The following is an 18112-nucleotide window of genomic DNA, read 5'->3' as shown; positions in this document are numbered from 1 at the left end:
TTGTCAAAGACTGGTATATGGTTATTTAAGATCTGTTGCATCTCAGGATGAATATGACGAGAATTGGGTTCGAAGGCCTGGATGGCATTAAATTGAGCTATAACTCCATGGTGGCCCTTTTTTAACAATTTCCCATCCGATGCGAGCTGATGATAGAGGGAGCTCCCGCCTGGAGTCCGCAGAGGGTATGTGTGTGGTTGTTTTGCTTAAAGCTCATATATAACTCCTGGAAATCCATTGTGATTGGGCCAAGTGTGCGAAGCCATTCAGCATCGAGAACAATGTCGCACCCTCCCATGTGTATGGCAAACATGTGGGTCTTTAACTGATAATCCCCCATTTGAAGTTTGACATTTTCACAACGGCTTTCACATTTCATTGTTCCCCCATCAACAATCTGGACCTGGAAGTTAGAAACTGCTCGGATAAAACAATGCACTGCTTCTACGACTCTTTGATGGATAAAATTATGTGTGCTTCCACTACCAATCAAGACTACCATTGGGCGATGCTTAGTAAAACCTCTGATTTTGAGAGTTTGAGGCGAAGAAATCCCTGCCAAAGCATGCAGCGAGATAATTGGTTCTTCAGGTACATTGTCCTGTTGGTTGTCCTCTTCTTCCTCCTCTGGTTCCTCAAGTGGTGGGGCTTCCTCCGATGAACTGTGATCAGTAGCATCAATTTGAAAGAATTTGGGCTCCTTGCATTTATGCCCGGGGGAGTATTTCTCATCACAGTAGTAACATAATCCTTGCTTTCTTCTTTCCGCCATTTTTGCCGGTGACACCTTTTGAACCTTGAGTGTTTGGGTAGTGCTTTGAGCCTGTGGGGGGCGACCTTTGGCGATGAAATTTGGGCGATTGGACTGGGCCGCTAACGCACGTTCTACTTCACGAGCTATCCTGCAAGCTTGCAGCCATGAGCTAGGGTGGTGCAATCGGACGTGGGCTTGTATGGCTTCTTTAAGACCACTGACAAAACATTCCGTGTAGAACTCATCTTGTAGACCTCCAGTGCGGAAAGGTAAGGCTTCAAAGGCTGTATTATATTCATTCACTGTTCCTGTCTGTCGGAACTTAGTGAGACAACCCAAAAGGGTAGATTCATGGTCAAAGCGATCCATAAGAGCTTTTTTGAATGTCTCCCAAGTCAAGGGCCTTCCATAGCAACGTTGATGCCATTGTCACCATTGCCATCTTTCATTGCCAATATAGGCCTCCTCGCGTGCCTCCACCTTGCCCTTAGAGAGTGTTGTATTTAAGTTCTGCAGCAGCGTCATGACCTCGTTCAATGATGATTCAAGTTTGTTGATATTTTCATTCGCCATAGCTTGAGCTCTAGTTTCTACCATGCACCGATCCGATGTACTTGAAATTTTGGGACCGCCCGAATTTTTTTGGCACTAACAATTGAATGGTACCACCTTGCTCAGCTCGTCGTCCTGATTTTGATGGGCTAAGTCACCAATAAGCGCCTCGGGGGGTCTCAGACTTTATTTATTTTTTAATTTTTACTTGGAATGAAGTTTTACTCCTTGCTTAGCAATATTGCAGTAGCTGAATCCTAGAAATGTGAATGCTGCCAAAAGTCCTGCGAAAATCACGCCTAGGTATAGGAACCCACACAACTACACAGATCTGGATGGCGGATTTGATGGATCTGAGAGATCCAAATGGCTGATCTGATAGATCTGAACGACGGAACTGATTACTGCTGCGGCTCTGATAGATTCGAATGGCTGTTTTGATAGATCTGAACAGCGGCACTGATTGCTGTTGCTGTGACAAAAACCTCCCTTGCGAGAGCTGATCTAGCAAAGATTATGCGTGATCCAAAGATAGAGAAGGGAACGATGGTCTCCAGGAGTGTCAGGTGCTACAGATCGCAATATACATAAGGGTCTGACAGTAGTACTCGGCCCAATTTTTTAGGGCACTAACCAAGGAGGATCAACTGTACCCTTAGCTGTACAACCCGACCACCCTATCGTACGTGTGAGTAATCTCTCCGAGTGCTGTTCTCGATGTACTGTAGCAGTAAGACGGCTGACGGTTTATCTATGGCGAGGTTTCAAGGGAGCTAGGGGGCTTTCGATATACCCAGAGGGTACTTGGAAGACAGTCCGTGCCCGGTTCTGTCTAATGCACTACTACTCGTTTAGAATCTGCCCAAACCCTTTCTGGGTATTGGAGATCTCATGTGCCCCAACCTCTTCGCCAAATTTCGTGGCTAGAGCACATCCAATGCTACCACAAATCAACAGTGACAATGCAAGGTTGATTGTGGAAAATCCTCAAGGAAAACTTTGAATGCAGTATGACAATGTAGTCCTGGACATATAATATATATTTATATCATGATTCATATCTCTCTTGTCAGTAGCCTAGAAGGGTTGGAATTGTCTCAAGGGTAGCCTAGTCCACCTGGAGCAAGTAGGGTCCCCAAACCTTTGACTAGTAAAGAATTGTGGGTTGGATAATGGAGTCCATGAGAGACATTTTGGATGGTCTGTCTTAGTAGTGGTGCAAGAAACTTTGTCTCTTGAGTTGAGCTAAGGATCCATAGCCCTTGTTACCTCAGGGTTGAAGAGCATGCCTCAATCTGAAATGGGGCATTGAAAACTATACCTCCAAGATTGTATATGTAGTGGTGATCTTAATCATTTACCCTATGAAGTAGAAATAATAGTCTCAAAGGGACTCTTTTTGACCCATTGAAGATCGTAACCTAGCTTTACTCAATTGATTTTCAACCTTGGAATTTCAAAGAAGAGCTAATGCATCTAGCTATCTCTGGAGGTCCTTTAGAGACGAGGCTAGGAGGATCATATTGTTGACAACTGAAGGATGGAAATGATGACTTGATGAAGGAGGTGCCCATTATCAATCTGGATAAACGCACGAAAGGACTCCAACTCATCATTGTAACTCCCAATTGTGGTACGTGAGAAGGGGCAGCCCTTTTTGACTGCAGTAAGCTCCTAATAAAATTTGTCATCCTATGTGTTGTCTGAAGATGGCCAAGAATAGACTCGTAAAGGTGCATGATGGTGGTCTGGAAAGTATCAGAATTGCCAATATCCTGAGACTTTGGAATAGGGCATTTGCAGGACCGAGTTGAACACTTATCTGAAGTCTACAAAACAACAATATACTTTTGAAGAGTGATGTCTTGCATTCTTATTGAGGCCTCGTAATGTAAGGATGTGGTCCATGGTTTGATGTGCAGACCAGAAGTTTGCTTGTCCTCTAGCACTAAGGTGTCTCCACTGAAGTTCCTTTGAAGGCTTCAGATGAAGGGCAATGTTATGGAGTTTTTAGAATGTGGCAAACCATGATCATCTTGTAATTGTTAGGATTGAAATTGGAGCCTGATTTGTGGATCTGGTTGATAGTGTGATGGGACCAGGTTTGAGGAAGCATTATGTTGACAACATGGTTGAAGAGATCTGCCATATGCTCATTAAGGGCATGGAGGCCATGTTTGAAGAACTCAGCCTGAAACTCCTCTTCATTTTCTGCTTTGCTAGTTAGTATTCATCACTCTAACCAACTCTCAAATATTTCAACAAGAAAATAGGTAGTAAGAGGGGGGAGGAGAGGTAACCTGGATGAAGGGTTGCCCTGGAACACCATAGAGAATTAAAGTAGGTAAGACATGGACCTGGTATTAAGGTCAGGGAAAGAGGAGAGTGGGGAGGAAAGAGGGTGTGCCAAAACGTTTTGGGAGAGTGGTGAAGGCAAGCACACTATATATCAATATGAAAAATTGAAAATCAAGCATCCAAGCCTCATCTCTTTGTTGGGTTAATCTATTCATGGAAAGGCAAGGCTGTGAGTATATGAGATTGTGCAAAATGGTTTTTTGGAAGAGATCTTACATGATAAGCTAAACAAAAGCATAAGCAAGACACAGTTTGCTAACAACTGTGATAGATTTGCATGGCTTCATGTTGGATGTTCACCAAGAATAAGATAACATTGTTATTCAATGTTTGTAAAATTGACATAGACAATTGATATGTCATATGAGAGAGGCACATATTGGTGGCAACAAACATTCTGTAACTAAAAAGCTTTTGACTTAATTTTATAACTTAAGTTGTCAATTGGGTTCACCTCAGGTGATTGGCAGGAATGATTGTTATCCTTCCCACCTTGGTTCAATTCCCACAAGTGACATGATGAACTTTGTTGTAATGGTTTCGAGCCTGAGCAGTCCCTCGAGGATTGAAACATATATATTACTCATATGGAATATAAAGATATTTTTTCATGAAAAAAAGATTTTTTTCTTTCAATAACTCAAATCCTTTTATTTGACCACTAACCCAAAAGTACTAATTAAAGTACACTATACCATGAACACTAAACTAATTATATTCAGTCAGGCCAATGGTGTTTGACTAATGTTAATCTTGGTGTCCATGTATCCTTCTTAGATTGATTTGGCATCTTTTCCACATTTAATACCATCATTGATTATCTTAATTGCTAAATTTGCTTGTTGCACATTCATTATCCAGTTCATTTTTCGTAGAATACTTTGGGTGATAAAATTTGTGTTGAAGCTTGCATATATTGAAGGTAGTTGGAATCTAACTAGTCCACTGGTTATATGGTTTCTGCTAATAGTCAGAAGTATCATTTCTTATTTCAAAATGTTCATTCACGATTTCTTTCATGTCAGTATGTATATACTAAATCCCTTTGAATTTCTTTTGGTAGATAAACTTGTTAATAATTGTTTATCTCCCAAGTAAGCAAAATTTTCTGTCCAGTTGTATCCTAACACTAACTATCAATTTTTTTTCAGAATTTAATAGGCACAAGTTTGTGTCAAGTATTGGCTTTATTATACATTTTAAAATGCTGAGATCTGGTGTTTCGTATGTTGAACAATTATAATATGCCAATACAACTTTTGGAAATGTGATTCATGACTATTTATATGAACAGGGATCCTTGAAAATTTTGATCAGCTTGGCATCATGGTGTGGTGCAGCTATTGTGGAAAGGATCAACCTACAGAGCGTGATGATATCAATGGATTTATGTAAGCAGAATTCATCGTTATCTTTAAGATTCCTTTTCTTCCATGACTTTCTCTGTTTCGGAAGGCAATCAATATTGTAATTGTCATACAAACCTTTTAAGAAGCAAAGCATGTGGACTTGCCATTGTCTCGAATCTCCATCCTTTGAGCTATCTTCTTTTCAACCAATTCAAAGAGATTATCACGACTTCCAGTCATGTGCCTAGAGGCACCACTGTCCACCAACCAATTTTCATCATGACCTGCAATAGAACCTATGAAAGTAGAGTAAAATGATTATTCATCATCATAATCTTTCTTCCTAGTTCTCTTCTTATGAGATGGTTCATTTAGATCAGTTGCAGAAGCATGTTGCTTCTCTTTTATTTTGCGATCATCATTCCTTTGAGGACACCTAATTAGTGACCATATGCTTGGTAACAACAACATTGAACATTTGTTATGTCTCTTCTTTCTTGAGAGGGAAGAGGAGGTCTTCTTTGTGGAGCAGGTCCTCTTTCTGTACTTCTTTGAAATCTTCCAAAATTTATTTTTCCCTTGCTATTCTTCAAGTGGGCCGCAAAAGCTTGAGAATCTTCACCTGGATTTGGAATTTTGCCTTTGGACATGAGCCTAGATTCTTCTTGAGTGTAGGTAGCCCATAGCTTATCAAAGGTAGGTGCATTTTCTCTGCCACTAATGCTTGCTGCAAAAGAATCCCAAGTGTTAGGCAGACCACTGATTGCTACAGCTACAAATTCTCTGTCGGGTACTTGTTCATTAATAGCTTTGAGTTGATCTATCAATTGAGAGATCCTTGCGAAGTATGATGCCATAGTATCATTCTTTGTCATCTTAACATTACGAAGCTGACTTCTTAGACTTATAGATTGATTGATGTTGTTGATGGTATATAATCCAATGTTGATGGTATATAATCCAATAAGAGCGTCATACATTTCCTTGGATGATTTTAGATCAACGATATAAGGAATTGGATGACTTCTAACATATTCCAGAATGATGCTCATGGCTAAGATGTCATTTTCTTGAAATTTATCTTTTCCTGCTTGATTAGCTGGTTCAGTAACACTTCCCAATACAATACTAGAGACCTTATGCCTTGCAAGCGCTAGGTCAATTCTAATCTTCCATGCTTTGTAGTTTGTAGCTCCTTCAAGCTTGTTCTCTATCTTCATGAAGGAATTCATGATGAATATGACCAATCAAGACAAAAGATGTAGGATCTCAAAGTTCTTCAAGATGATCTGATTGCTCTTCAAGATAATCTCAGTGCTCTTCAAGGCTCTTTTTCCTTCACCAAAGCTCTGAAACCATGTTGATTTTCTATTGCAAACAAGACTAGTACAATTTTTCAAACTGATAACTACTTCCAATGATACAATTTGACTTCTTTAGAGCATTTCAATCATTAGCAGTTATACTTGAAAAATTTCAACAATTAACTTCAATAGAGCAATAGAGATCACAGATAACAATAAAACAAAAGAGACACCAAAATTTCTTGCGACAAAACCCCACAAGGGGGAAAACCCGGTAATCTTTCCTTATGAGAGTTCAATTCATCAATAGTACACCAGAATATTCTAGTCAAAATGCTAATTTCAGAGCTCAATAAATGCCAAGTCAAACCATTCAAAAGAGAGAGAATCTGGTCAACGCTGCACACAATCAAAGTAATCACAAGAGGGCTGAATTTTGGCTTGAGGCTTCTGGTAAAAGGGCCGAAATGTGGCTTGTAATTCCTCAGTCAAAGTTTCGGTCAAAGTGCCACAATTGTCCGGCGGTCAACTCTCAGCCAATGACCTAGAACAGAGATGAAACTTTGGTCAAATACAGTCAACAAATCACAAAGAATTCATCGTTCAAACTTCAGTCAACGATTAGGTCAAATAGAGAGAAAACAAACCACGTCAACATTGGTCAACATAAGTCAAGAGAGCTTGTTAACGCAAAAATAATATTCCTCTTCTCCTTTGCATGTGTGGAAAGATCTTGTGTTTGGTCAAATGAATGAGATGTGTGATGATGCCCAATGAGGTCCAATTGAATGGCAATATATATGTGTGCTAGGAGATGGGTTTTGACCATAGGGTCAAGCTCCTTCAAATGGTGCAATTTTCAACATGCCTATGAGTACCAAAATGCAAATGAGTGAATCTACTATCAAAACCACTTTGCCAAAACCAAGATCTTCATTGAAATAGCTTCCCTTATGATGTCAATGCTACTGTTAGGATCAGATTTGATTATGCCTATGACAGTCCTTAAGACTTCATGAAATGTGCCAAACAAATGGATGCCCAATTTATGCAAGTTATTTTTTAATGTGTTGGATAACTTATGAGTGATTTTATGCCAATTAAATGAGATCTTTACCATTGTTATCAAATGATTAACTGACTAAGTAAACAGTGAAGAGATCAAGGGTTTTGAGGGCAAACCACTTAGGCTCTAGGCCTAGAAGAAGGATAGAAAACTTGCCCACAATTCCTCCTATGAAGAGACTACCTGCAACCACAAAAATCAGGCCAATACCTCTGCAAACAACAAATATTAGAAGCAAAAAATTAGAGATAACTCACTCAGAGATGAAAATGACATAAGGGTGGGTAAGGAGGAAGGCTAGAGGCCAAGATTAGGCAACACCTAGCCTAATGAGGCTAGCAGCTAGGGGAATGAGGCTGCCAAGGTCTGGAGAGAGGCTATGAAAGCCCACGACAGGGGGGGAATGTTGAAGAATCTAGGGCAGTTAGCATTAGATAGATTCTTCTATACTTGATAACAATTTGTGAAATGATTTTACTATTTATCTTGATCTTCTTTTTATTATGAGTGTGTGTGTTTACTTCATCAAACTGCTAACCAAACAAAGAGACAAGAACACAACAAGTTGCATTCTGCCGGGGCCAAAACCTCTCCCTCTTGGAGGGGAAAACCCGCTCATAATTCTTCTTATAGAGATTCTAATTGATAAACACCAAGAGCATGACACTTGACCTATCAAGTCACTCCAAGACCAAGACACCAATCCTCTTCTTACTGCTGAGATCATCATCATCATTACTGCTTCACCGAGATCATCATTGCTGCACCATCACTGCTCCTTGAGATCACCACTGAGATTATCTCTGCACCTTCATCGAGATCATAACCTTCAAGAACGAGATCATGACTATGATAGGATCATGACTGCACCTTAATGTAAGTCGAGATGAAGTGTGTCACCATGAGATCCTTCCATCATCATTAGGTTGAGACTGTGATCATCCTTGTCACTGTCGTCACTGCTTCTTCATTATGCCGAGACTGTAATATCCATCCGAAAACTTATGTTTCCCTTTTGCAATTGTAACATTGCAACATAGTCTTCATCCGAGATTCCTGCTCCATTACTTGTCCGAGATGTCACTGAGATTATCAACGAGATTTCAGATGTACCCAAAGTAGCAGAGGTTTATGCGAAGTTCTGAAACCCTGTAATTTTATCAGAAAATCTCAGATATATATGTGTTCTGTCCTCTTTTCTGCACAGACCCTAATGGGGTATATATAGTGGTTCTATCTCCATAAATAAGTTGACTTGTATTGCTGAACCAATGTGTCTATTATTTGAGCCGACTTTACTGCCTTTTAATTCGATTTCCAAGCTGATGTGACAGAGAGGATGGTGCTTGTCATTTGGAGGGCTGCTAGACACTAGGTTGACCCATTTTCATTACATAGATGCTCAAGTAGAGCTCTTCATTATAATCTTGACTCTTTGACTTTCCTAGACCTATGGAATGAGCAAGAAACTCATTCATATTAATTATAAAATTAGTAATTCTTTTTCTTGACAAGTACAAAGATCAAAATTACATTGACAAATACCGAACCTAGTTAACCTTTTCTTCAACACTCCCTCTTAACTAGGGAGGTATTTACGATGATACTTGGTTATTCTCAATTTGAAGAATTTCTCATAAGAAGAATCGGATTGGTAATCCCATCTGTATAGCATTATATCAATCAACATTGTCATAGTGCAAGGCCTTGTCTAACAGCTCCATCTCTCCACGAGACCATGAGCTACAATGTTGTTGAGACCAATGATTTATAGACACCTTCATCATTGTCTCTCACGGTACATACCCACCCGGGTGTTCACTGAGTATGACCTTCTAGGACTATTCTTATCTTGGGTTCCCAACCCTCAAAGAATATCGGTCCTCTTGCCTACTCTTGTCTTGGATGCCTACACATCCTCAAAGAGTATCGGATGCCAAATAATTACCCAATCCTCCCATTCTTTCTTTCCAATTGAAGACAAGAATGTTGTGTCTATCATGTGTCTATATTTCCATTCATGCCCTTCATCTAGACTTAGGACTGTTAGTCCTTGTCTAGTGAATGACACATGACATGGAAAAACACAATTATCATTCCTTTGTAATCAGGGGTGATCTTAATTCAAACTCCCTCCTGATCAGGGACTTGTCAGAGCTCCCTCTTAGTTAGGGACTCTTCTGTATATCATCAACTCTTTCTTTGTGGGTCTTCTAGCTGCTTGATCAACTTCTCTCCTTGATGTCATTAAATCTAGTTGAGCTTCGTCCTTGTAGGGCAACAACCATCGATCACATTCCTTCTTATTCTATCATGTCATTCCTTTCTTCATGGAAAGTGGTCTTCTTGGTACATATCTGGAACCTTCTTCTTATGGTTGCTTCTTTTCTCTCCATGCTTCTTTTAGGGGTTTCCATCCATCACATGAATGTTGGTTGCACTTGTACTTACAAGTCTTGTTCGAGTAACCCTGCATTATCCAAATATTATTCAAGAAATCAAAACATCATATTACATCAAATCATACCTTATGAGATGGCTCTTCATCATGACATCTTTATGTAGGTATCAACATCCAACATACATGTTGACACATCTCCCAAAGATATCCATTATCAAGGGTCTTCATTCTTTTCAGACTTTCATCAGAGTCTTCATATCTTTTTGGGAGATTTCCTAGTCAAATCTTCTTGGTCTTTTGGATGTTGATTGCCTTCATCATGGTTGCATATCTCACAATCTCTTCCTTCCTCACACATTTCATAGCTTTCAATCATAGTTTCTTTATTGTAGTCAATCACCTCATACTTCATATGAGGACATATTATGTTGATTTCATCTAGTGTGACTTATGCCTTCCTGCATCTTTTCAGAGGAAGAGATCCTTTTTCTCTTGATCATGCTTCGTAGGATAGAAGCAAAGATCCATATTCCCTGCAACCATACGACATGACATTATAATATTAAACACAAACATATATACCTTATTTTACCTTCAGGTCATCGAGGCTTCTTCCAACAACTTCCTTAATTGTAAATATCTTCAATCCCTTGATTTGTTTCATGTCATAACATCATCTCATGGATTACATACTTTGGAGTTCTTGTTGAAACACTTGCTTCCTATCTAGATTAGTGAACCCTACGATGAGGATTCCATAGAATTTTGAGGATCTTTAATATCCCCAACTAGCACATGTTTCCTTTTTGACTTGATGTATGATGAGCCTTAGATGACTCCTTTCTTTCCTTCAATGTCCACTGAGGTTCCCAAGAGCTATATATCCTACATGTTGTCTGCCATGGATTTTTGTCCTTCATGATTCTTATGGAGATGTTACAAGCTCTTGTTTCTAATACTTCCATAATGCCATGATGCATCTTATTATCATTGTCATATCTTCTAACACAAGATTTAGGAGCTTATGATAGGACCCTTTTGTGAGGGATACTATCTTAGTCATAGGAGAGATTTGTTACTCCCTCTTTCCTAGGCCCTTTTCTTCAGTTTCCTCCATCTTTCAGTGATATGAGCTTCCAAAATTGTTAAAATTGGCAACCAGGGCAAAACTTCATGTGGGTCATCTTATTCATGGCTAATAATATTTTTATTAGATTCCTCTCGTCGAGAGGTGTAGGATTGATATAAAGATCATCCAATTCCGATAAGTATTCATGGAGATATGAATTTATTTTGATTATGGAATTATTATCAAGCCGACCTACAACTCATGTAGGCTCAGAAGCCCAACAGTCGCATCTATTCATCCACCAACGTTGTGTATAAATATAAGAGGACTTTTCCTCATTTGGACTCACTCATCTCATCACATCTCTCTCTCTCTACTGCGCAGATATGAGTCTCTTCTCTACTATGCTGAAATGGGTCTCTCTCTCTGGCACATGTGAAGCCGGAAGCTGTTGAATTTGAAGCTGCAACTGCAGAAGTAAAGGTTGACTTGCCTGGCCTAGAAGATCTCCTCTTTGGAACTGCGCTGTAGGTTCATCTGAACCTCCTTTGAAAGCCGCAACTTTTGGTGGTGGAATGAAGTCAATCCGACGAACGGTTTGCAAGATATCGACTGCCCTAGTTTGAAGCCGGAAACTGCGGAAACTGAAGCTGCAACTGCAGAAGTAAAGATTGACTTGCGTGGCCTAGAAGATCTCCTCATCTGAACTGCGCTGTAGGTTCATCTGAACCTCCTCTGGAAGCCGAAACTTTTGGTGGTGGAATGAAGTCAATCCGACTGTCGGTTTGTGAGATATGGTCTGCCCTAGTTTGATAATGAAGCCGCTAATGCTGATGCTACTGATCTAGGGTTTGCTACTGCTGATATGAATCAGATTTATTGTACTATTTCTCTCTGCTGAATTATTGAAGATAAAAGAAGATTTGATCAAAGGGTTTCCCCACACATTGTGGAGTTTGTCCCTGGCTAGCCGCCACATCTTGTGTCTCTTGTCTTGGCTTGTTTTCTGTCGATCGTTTAATGTTCTATCTGCACTTTACTTTATGTACATGTGATTGCTAATTGGTGGAATATAATAAGAAAAAGAAGTAAACTGTTATAAGCATAGAACATACCATAATTTAACAAAAATCTTTCTATAGCGTTGAATCTTAACGATACTTATTTTTGTCTTTGCTTGAGAACCAACCTTGCCTTTCCTTTCTACACATGGTTGAATTCTTTTATCCTTTAATACTATAGATTGCAACTTGTCTTTCTCTATCTAGCATAGAGACCACAAATTTCCGAGTGAGGTAACCTTCTTTGTTCATTGATATTTGTTACCTTGCTCATCAATGATGACTACCTTCTTATCATCTTTCCTAGATATTCATGAAGTTATTCCTTCATTCTTTGATACCTTTACTATTGTATAGGTCTAAGTGACCTTCTTTACTTTAATTTCCGAGAGTATATCTAACATTTCATATATCTCTCTTTATGTCTCCTCTTCTGCTATTTAGGTATGAGAGGACTTTTGAGTGATATCATATGAATCTTATGAATCTCTTGATGGATTCAAACAATGATTTACCTTCATAGATCTGTTCATAGATATCAACGATTTCTCTTTTCTATGAGGATTATGACAATCCTCCTTATTCTATGCAAGGTCTTTCGATTATTTAAGCGATTTATTAATCCCCTTGCAATCATGAAATCTTTTAACCAAATCTGATTATAAAATTGAAAGATACTTACTTGGTGTGTGAAGAGGAGATCTTCACCTTGATGCTTCTTTTGCTTGAGCTGCCCATCATTAGTATCCTTTCATCACGACTTCCTTGGAAGCCTTCTAGCACCATGACATCAGTGGTCTTGACATCACTGAGACTGCTTCACGACCTTCCCAATTCATTTTAAGGTACTTTTGACTTTAACATATTGTTGACATGTTAGTGATACTATGTTCTGATCTGAGCACCATGCTATTGAGATCATAATCATAGACAAAATTTGAAACCATGACAAGCATTGATATGGCACTGCATAGTGATGCCTATGTGCTCTGTGTAGAGAGGCAATGTATTGAGAGCTCAAACTTGTCAATGAATAACATAACTAAATTGTGGGTGGCACTGTATAGATAGGCTGTCTCATCACCGAAACTGCCTTGATGTAATGACTATACTGAGACAATGATGTAATCATGGATTGTGAGAGGTATTCCTTGGATTACTTCTGCAATATATATATATATATATATACTTGAGACTATCTTTTATGGCATGGAGAAAGTTCAGTGATCAAGAAGTGAGGATCACTGATATACTCCATCAAACTGAGCATGAGTTGAGTGCATGACTGTAATTACTGAAGTTGATACTCCATGACTATTGTAGAATTGCTTGTTGTATACTTGCTCCTTTAATCCCTTCAACTTGCTTTGATGTCCTTAAAGATAGATCCTTGTATGTCTCTTGTGCTGCCCTTCATTTGACTTCAGCACCTTAGCTTCGATACCATGTTGAAGAATCTAGGGCAGTTAGCATTAGATAGATTCTTCTATACTTGATAACAATTTGTGAAATGATTTTACTATTTATTTTGATCTTCTTCTTATTATGAGTGTGTGTGTTTACTTCATCAAACTGCTGCCAAAACAAAGAGACAAGAACATAAGAAGTTGGCATTTTGCTAGGGCCAAGACCTCTCCCTCTTGGAGAGGAAAACCCGCACATAATTTTTCTTATAGAGATTCTAATTGATGAACACCAAGACCATGACCCTTGACCTATCAAGTCACTCCAAGACCAAGACACCAATCCTCTTCTTACTGTTGAGATCATCATCATCATTACTGTTTCACCGAGATCATCATTGCTACACCATCATTGCTCCTTGAGATCACCACTAAGATTATCTCTGCACCTTCATTGAGATCATAACCTTCAAGAACGAGATCATGACTGCACTTAATGTAAGTCGAGATGAAGTGTGTCACCATGAGATCCTTCCATCATCATTAGGTTGAGACTGTGATAATCCTTGTCACTGTCATCACTGCTCCTTCATTATGCTGAGACTGTAATATCCATCCGAAAACTTATAGATCCCTTTTGCGACTGGAACACTGCAACATAGTCTTCATCTGAGATTCTTGTTCCATTACTTGTACGAGATGTCATTGAGATTATCAATGAGATTTCATATGTACCCAAAGTAGCAGAAGTTTATGCGAAGTTTTGAAACTATGTAATTTTATTCGAAAATCTCAGATGTGTTTGTGTTCTGTCCTCTCTTCTGCGCAGACCCTAATGGCGTATATATAGTGGTTCTATCTCCATAAATAAACTGACTTGTATTGCTAAACCGATGTGTCTATTATTTGAGCCAACTTGACTGCCTTCAATTTCCAAGCCGACATGATAGAGGATGGTGCTTGTCATTTGGAGGGCTGCTAGACGCTAGGTTGACCCATTTCCATTACATAGATGCTCAAGTAGAGCTCTTCAATATAATCTTGACTCTTTGACTTTCCTAGACCTATGGAATGAGCAAGAAACTCATTCATATTAATTATAAAAATAATAGTTCTTTTTCTTGACAAGTAAAAAGATCAAAATTGCATTGACAAATACCGAATCTAGTCACCCTTTTCTTTAACAGGAAAGGCCTTGCAGGCGTACAGCTAGGGCAACGAAGGCCTATTACGCCAATGCTTGGGTAAAAGAGGCCTTTTCGGGCCTGCGGCAAGGCCAGGTAAGGCCTTTCAGGCTTGCCTCAAGGGAGAAAGAGGGGTCCAAGGGCAGACGAAGGAGGGATAAGAGAGGTCGAGGGTCTGGGAGGGCCAACGGAAAAGGATGGGAAGGCTACTAAGGCCTGCGACCAGCCCTGAAAGGCCTAAAAAGGGTGACGACAGGGGGACCAAGGGCCACGACTAGGGAGGAGAGGCCATATTAGGCCTGCGACTAGGGTAGAGGATTAGAAGGGGCAACAACTAGGGCTACAAGGCTCAACGTTGGGCCTAGAGGCGCTAAAAAAAATTGGAACCCTGCAAAATACTTCGGATTTCCAAATTTGCTCAATTTGCTGCAAAGTTGCTGAACGCTGGCCTTGCAAATTTTTTGGAGACTATATCTTACCCTGAAGGGCCTAGATCTAGCTCAAAACCCCAACAATTCTCCTTGAATAGTTTGAATCTCACCTGCACAAATGAAAACAATTTTTTTCCCAAAACCCTAATATATACAAAAATTCAAAAATAAAACCCCAAACCCCAACTGCTACAAAACAAGGGTTAGAAAAAAATATTTTACAAAATAAGTCACAAAATTATTTTACAAAATAAATATTTACATGATATATACAAATATATAATGCTTGTGAAAATAAAATAGTTTTTCAGAAATAATTTTTTAAACGATGAATACTGACAACATATCAAATGTGTTTTGAAAGTTATGGTATTGCCTACAACCTTAGCGAAGTAAGAAAACCATACAAAAATACCCAAAGCCCAAACAAGGTCGACTCTCCTCCAAAGTCTGTGAACTTGGAGCCCAAGCGTCGGTGTATCTGCAAACTCTTTATATTTATTCAAGTAAGCTTGTTAAACATATGGTGAATCGGATCACCTAAGATAGACTCAAAATCTACCAATAGAATGTTCTTATCACCGTCAAATGAATAAACAAGTTTATAAAAATTTTTATGCATAATTTAGGAAACCACATAACCAACACATACCACCGTTCATTGGACAAAGAACACCATGAACTGAACCCCAAATTATTTTTATTATGAAATTCAAATGGTCCTAGTAGATCAGTGGATCAATAACAACGTTACAAAATTATATAGACCAGAGTCAGAAATTTCATCATGACTTGAGAAACAACTGGCTTTTAATTTATAGATAAATCCTCCAAGTGGAAAATAATGACTAGTTGACTTGATCCTCGTATAAATAATATCGATCGTTGATAAATATTTGATCGTCTTTTAATCTCGGCCGTCGAATTTTTATTTTTATTTTTGAGGAATTTTCGAATTTCTTATAAAAAACCTTTTTTATTAATCCAAAAATTGATTTTTTGGATTAATTTCCTCAAAATTTTGACTTTGACTTAACCACCAAGGTCCAAGGGCTTAATTTTTCTTAAAAAAATCCATTTTTGCCTTGTTGGGGACCTCCAAAAATTGACTTCTTTTTGACCCACGATTTTTTTGGTCATTTTCCATTTTGAGAAATTAATTTCTCTAGAATTAATTTTTTGACTCTAAATTAATTAATTTTCTGGCTTGGGATTTTATTTTATTTTGCTAGAAAAATTAATTAATTGACACTTAAGTGGATTGATAATTTTTTCCACTCTCAAATACTTTAGCCATGTTGTCTGATTGTGAGAGACCATGCACTAAAATATTTTTTACATTAGATATTACAAATTCAACCCTCAAAGGGGGAATATCCATACGTTATAAGCCTTCATAATATATACCCAATTTTGCGACATAATATGATCTAGCAGACCAAGTGATTTGTAATAAAATAACTTAGCCAAATAGCTTAAATTATTCCCAAACTACTTGTTAGGATATTTCGACACATAGGAAATAGTTAAGTATAACTTGGTCTAGTGTAGAGTTAGGTAAAGTGTGTTTCTTTACTATGTACTTTTGTAACTTACAATCCAACGGTCACGATATGTAGTGATCCGACGGTTTATTCTCTCCTCGGTATTACCGACACTTGATCCGTGGCTTAACACCCGATTGGTCCATGATCTCTATTTAAAGAGCATGGAGGGTCATTTGTAGGGTAACTGTTCATGAGAGAAGCTTATGTAAATTTTCATTCTTTTATTAATAAATTGCTTGAAGTGGCCGCGTTGGCTCAGGCCGTGGACTGTTTCCCTCTTTGAGGGTTTTAACCACGTCAACAACACTGGTGTATTGATCTGTGATCTGTTTGTGAGCGGTGTTCTTTGGTGTTTTGTCTGTGGAACTTACCCTGTAAATTCCTACACTACTTTTACAAAGATTCGATATAACACTAGTGCTCACCTAAGACATTGTCAATAAATTTCACCCTATCTTTGGGGTTTAAGTTGGAGGGAAAAACTTTGCTGATTATCCGTTTAGAAACACACATAATGTGTTGAGACGAAAAACCTCCTAGGATGAAATTTGTTGCCAAAATCATAGGCTTACCTAGGTTGTTACATAATTAAACGATTGTACTAGTGTAATTTACATTATAATTTGCATAAATTGGGCTTACGATGAGATAAGAACTCGCTTGCTAATAATTCTGAATATTGAAAAGTTTTGTACAACTGCTTTCTTGGACTTGTGACAAAGTAGGTGCAACATCTGGCTCCATATGAGGACATGTTGCTTCATCGAAGTGACGTGAGAATCCAAAACCCTGTATCCAAGAAAACAGAAGTCCATCAAATAGATATCCACTCATAATCGAAATCATCATGCATATATAGAATATCTGCTGGAATAGAAAAAATCTACTCTAACAAACTGAAATGTAAAGACATAAAACATAAGTGCATAAAAGAAAACTAACTAATGACATAAATGAAAGGGAGTAGGGTTAGAGATACTATACAAAATGCCCCATGGCATTAGATGTCTTCAGCGTATTGCATACTGAGCATCTGCCGACTTTCTGGTAGGTCCGTGGGTTGCTTCTCTGACGTGCTGCACTGAATTCTGAAGATCCTGGGACTTTGACTTATTCGTATATCAAGCTACTCTCAGCCATCAGATGCATCAAACCACTTCCTTCTTTTCCGTCTTTTACTTTTGTTTTCAGCAGGTTGTGCTGCAAATAATGGGACTAATGTAGATTCTCTGTCTTGACCTTGAAAATGCTTGGATTGAAGATCTAAAGAATTTGAAGTACGCCCAATCTTTGTCTCAATATACTCTGTCAAAAGTGACATATAAGTTTGATCTTTCTCAATTTCTTTTTCAAGCATGGCACTTCTAGTTAACTTGTCTTCAATTGGGCAATTGACCTCCTTGTAATGAGACGAGAATTGCGCTGGCAGACTGGGAGGCTTATGATTTGTCAAAAGTTCTTTGCTTCTTTCATCATCTAATCTATGTTGATAGTCTTGCTCATGTAACCTTTCCATTCTTTGTATCTTACTCTGAAGAGCATGGATCTAAGGTGAATTTGTTGGATCAGATCATTTGTATTTCTTAGTTGGGCTAGGATGGGAGCCCAAGTAGGTTCTAAGTTTTTATTAACG

The 18112-nt window shown here is 38.6% G+C and overlaps 1 protein-coding gene across 3 annotated transcripts in view; it reads left to right on the top strand.

The window, feature by feature from the left end:
* Window positions 1–18112, top strand: part of LOC149177348 (Cyclin/Brf1-like TBP-binding protein) — a 411187-nt gene that overhangs the window by 81498 nt on the left and 311577 nt on the right. For all 3 annotated transcript variants that reach the window (XM_089420099.1, XM_089420101.1, XM_089420100.1), the window contains one exon: window positions 4959–5055. In XM_089420099.1, the coding sequence (XP_089276225.1) occupies window positions 4991–5055 (65 nt within the window). In that variant the 5' untranslated portion in view covers window positions 4959–4990. The remainder of the gene's footprint in view (window positions 1–4958; window positions 5056–18112) is intronic.

The sequence above is a fragment of the Pinus tabuliformis genome, chromosome 4_1 (assembly GCF_031772625.1).
Source record: "Pinus tabuliformis cultivar Carrire ecotype Pingquan chromosome 4_1, CPIR1, whole genome shotgun sequence".
Lineage (NCBI taxonomy): Eukaryota > Viridiplantae > Streptophyta > Pinopsida > Pinales > Pinaceae > Pinus > Pinus tabuliformis.
Note: the sequence above shows the minus strand (reverse complement) of the source record. Positions and strands in the feature narration are given on the sequence as shown.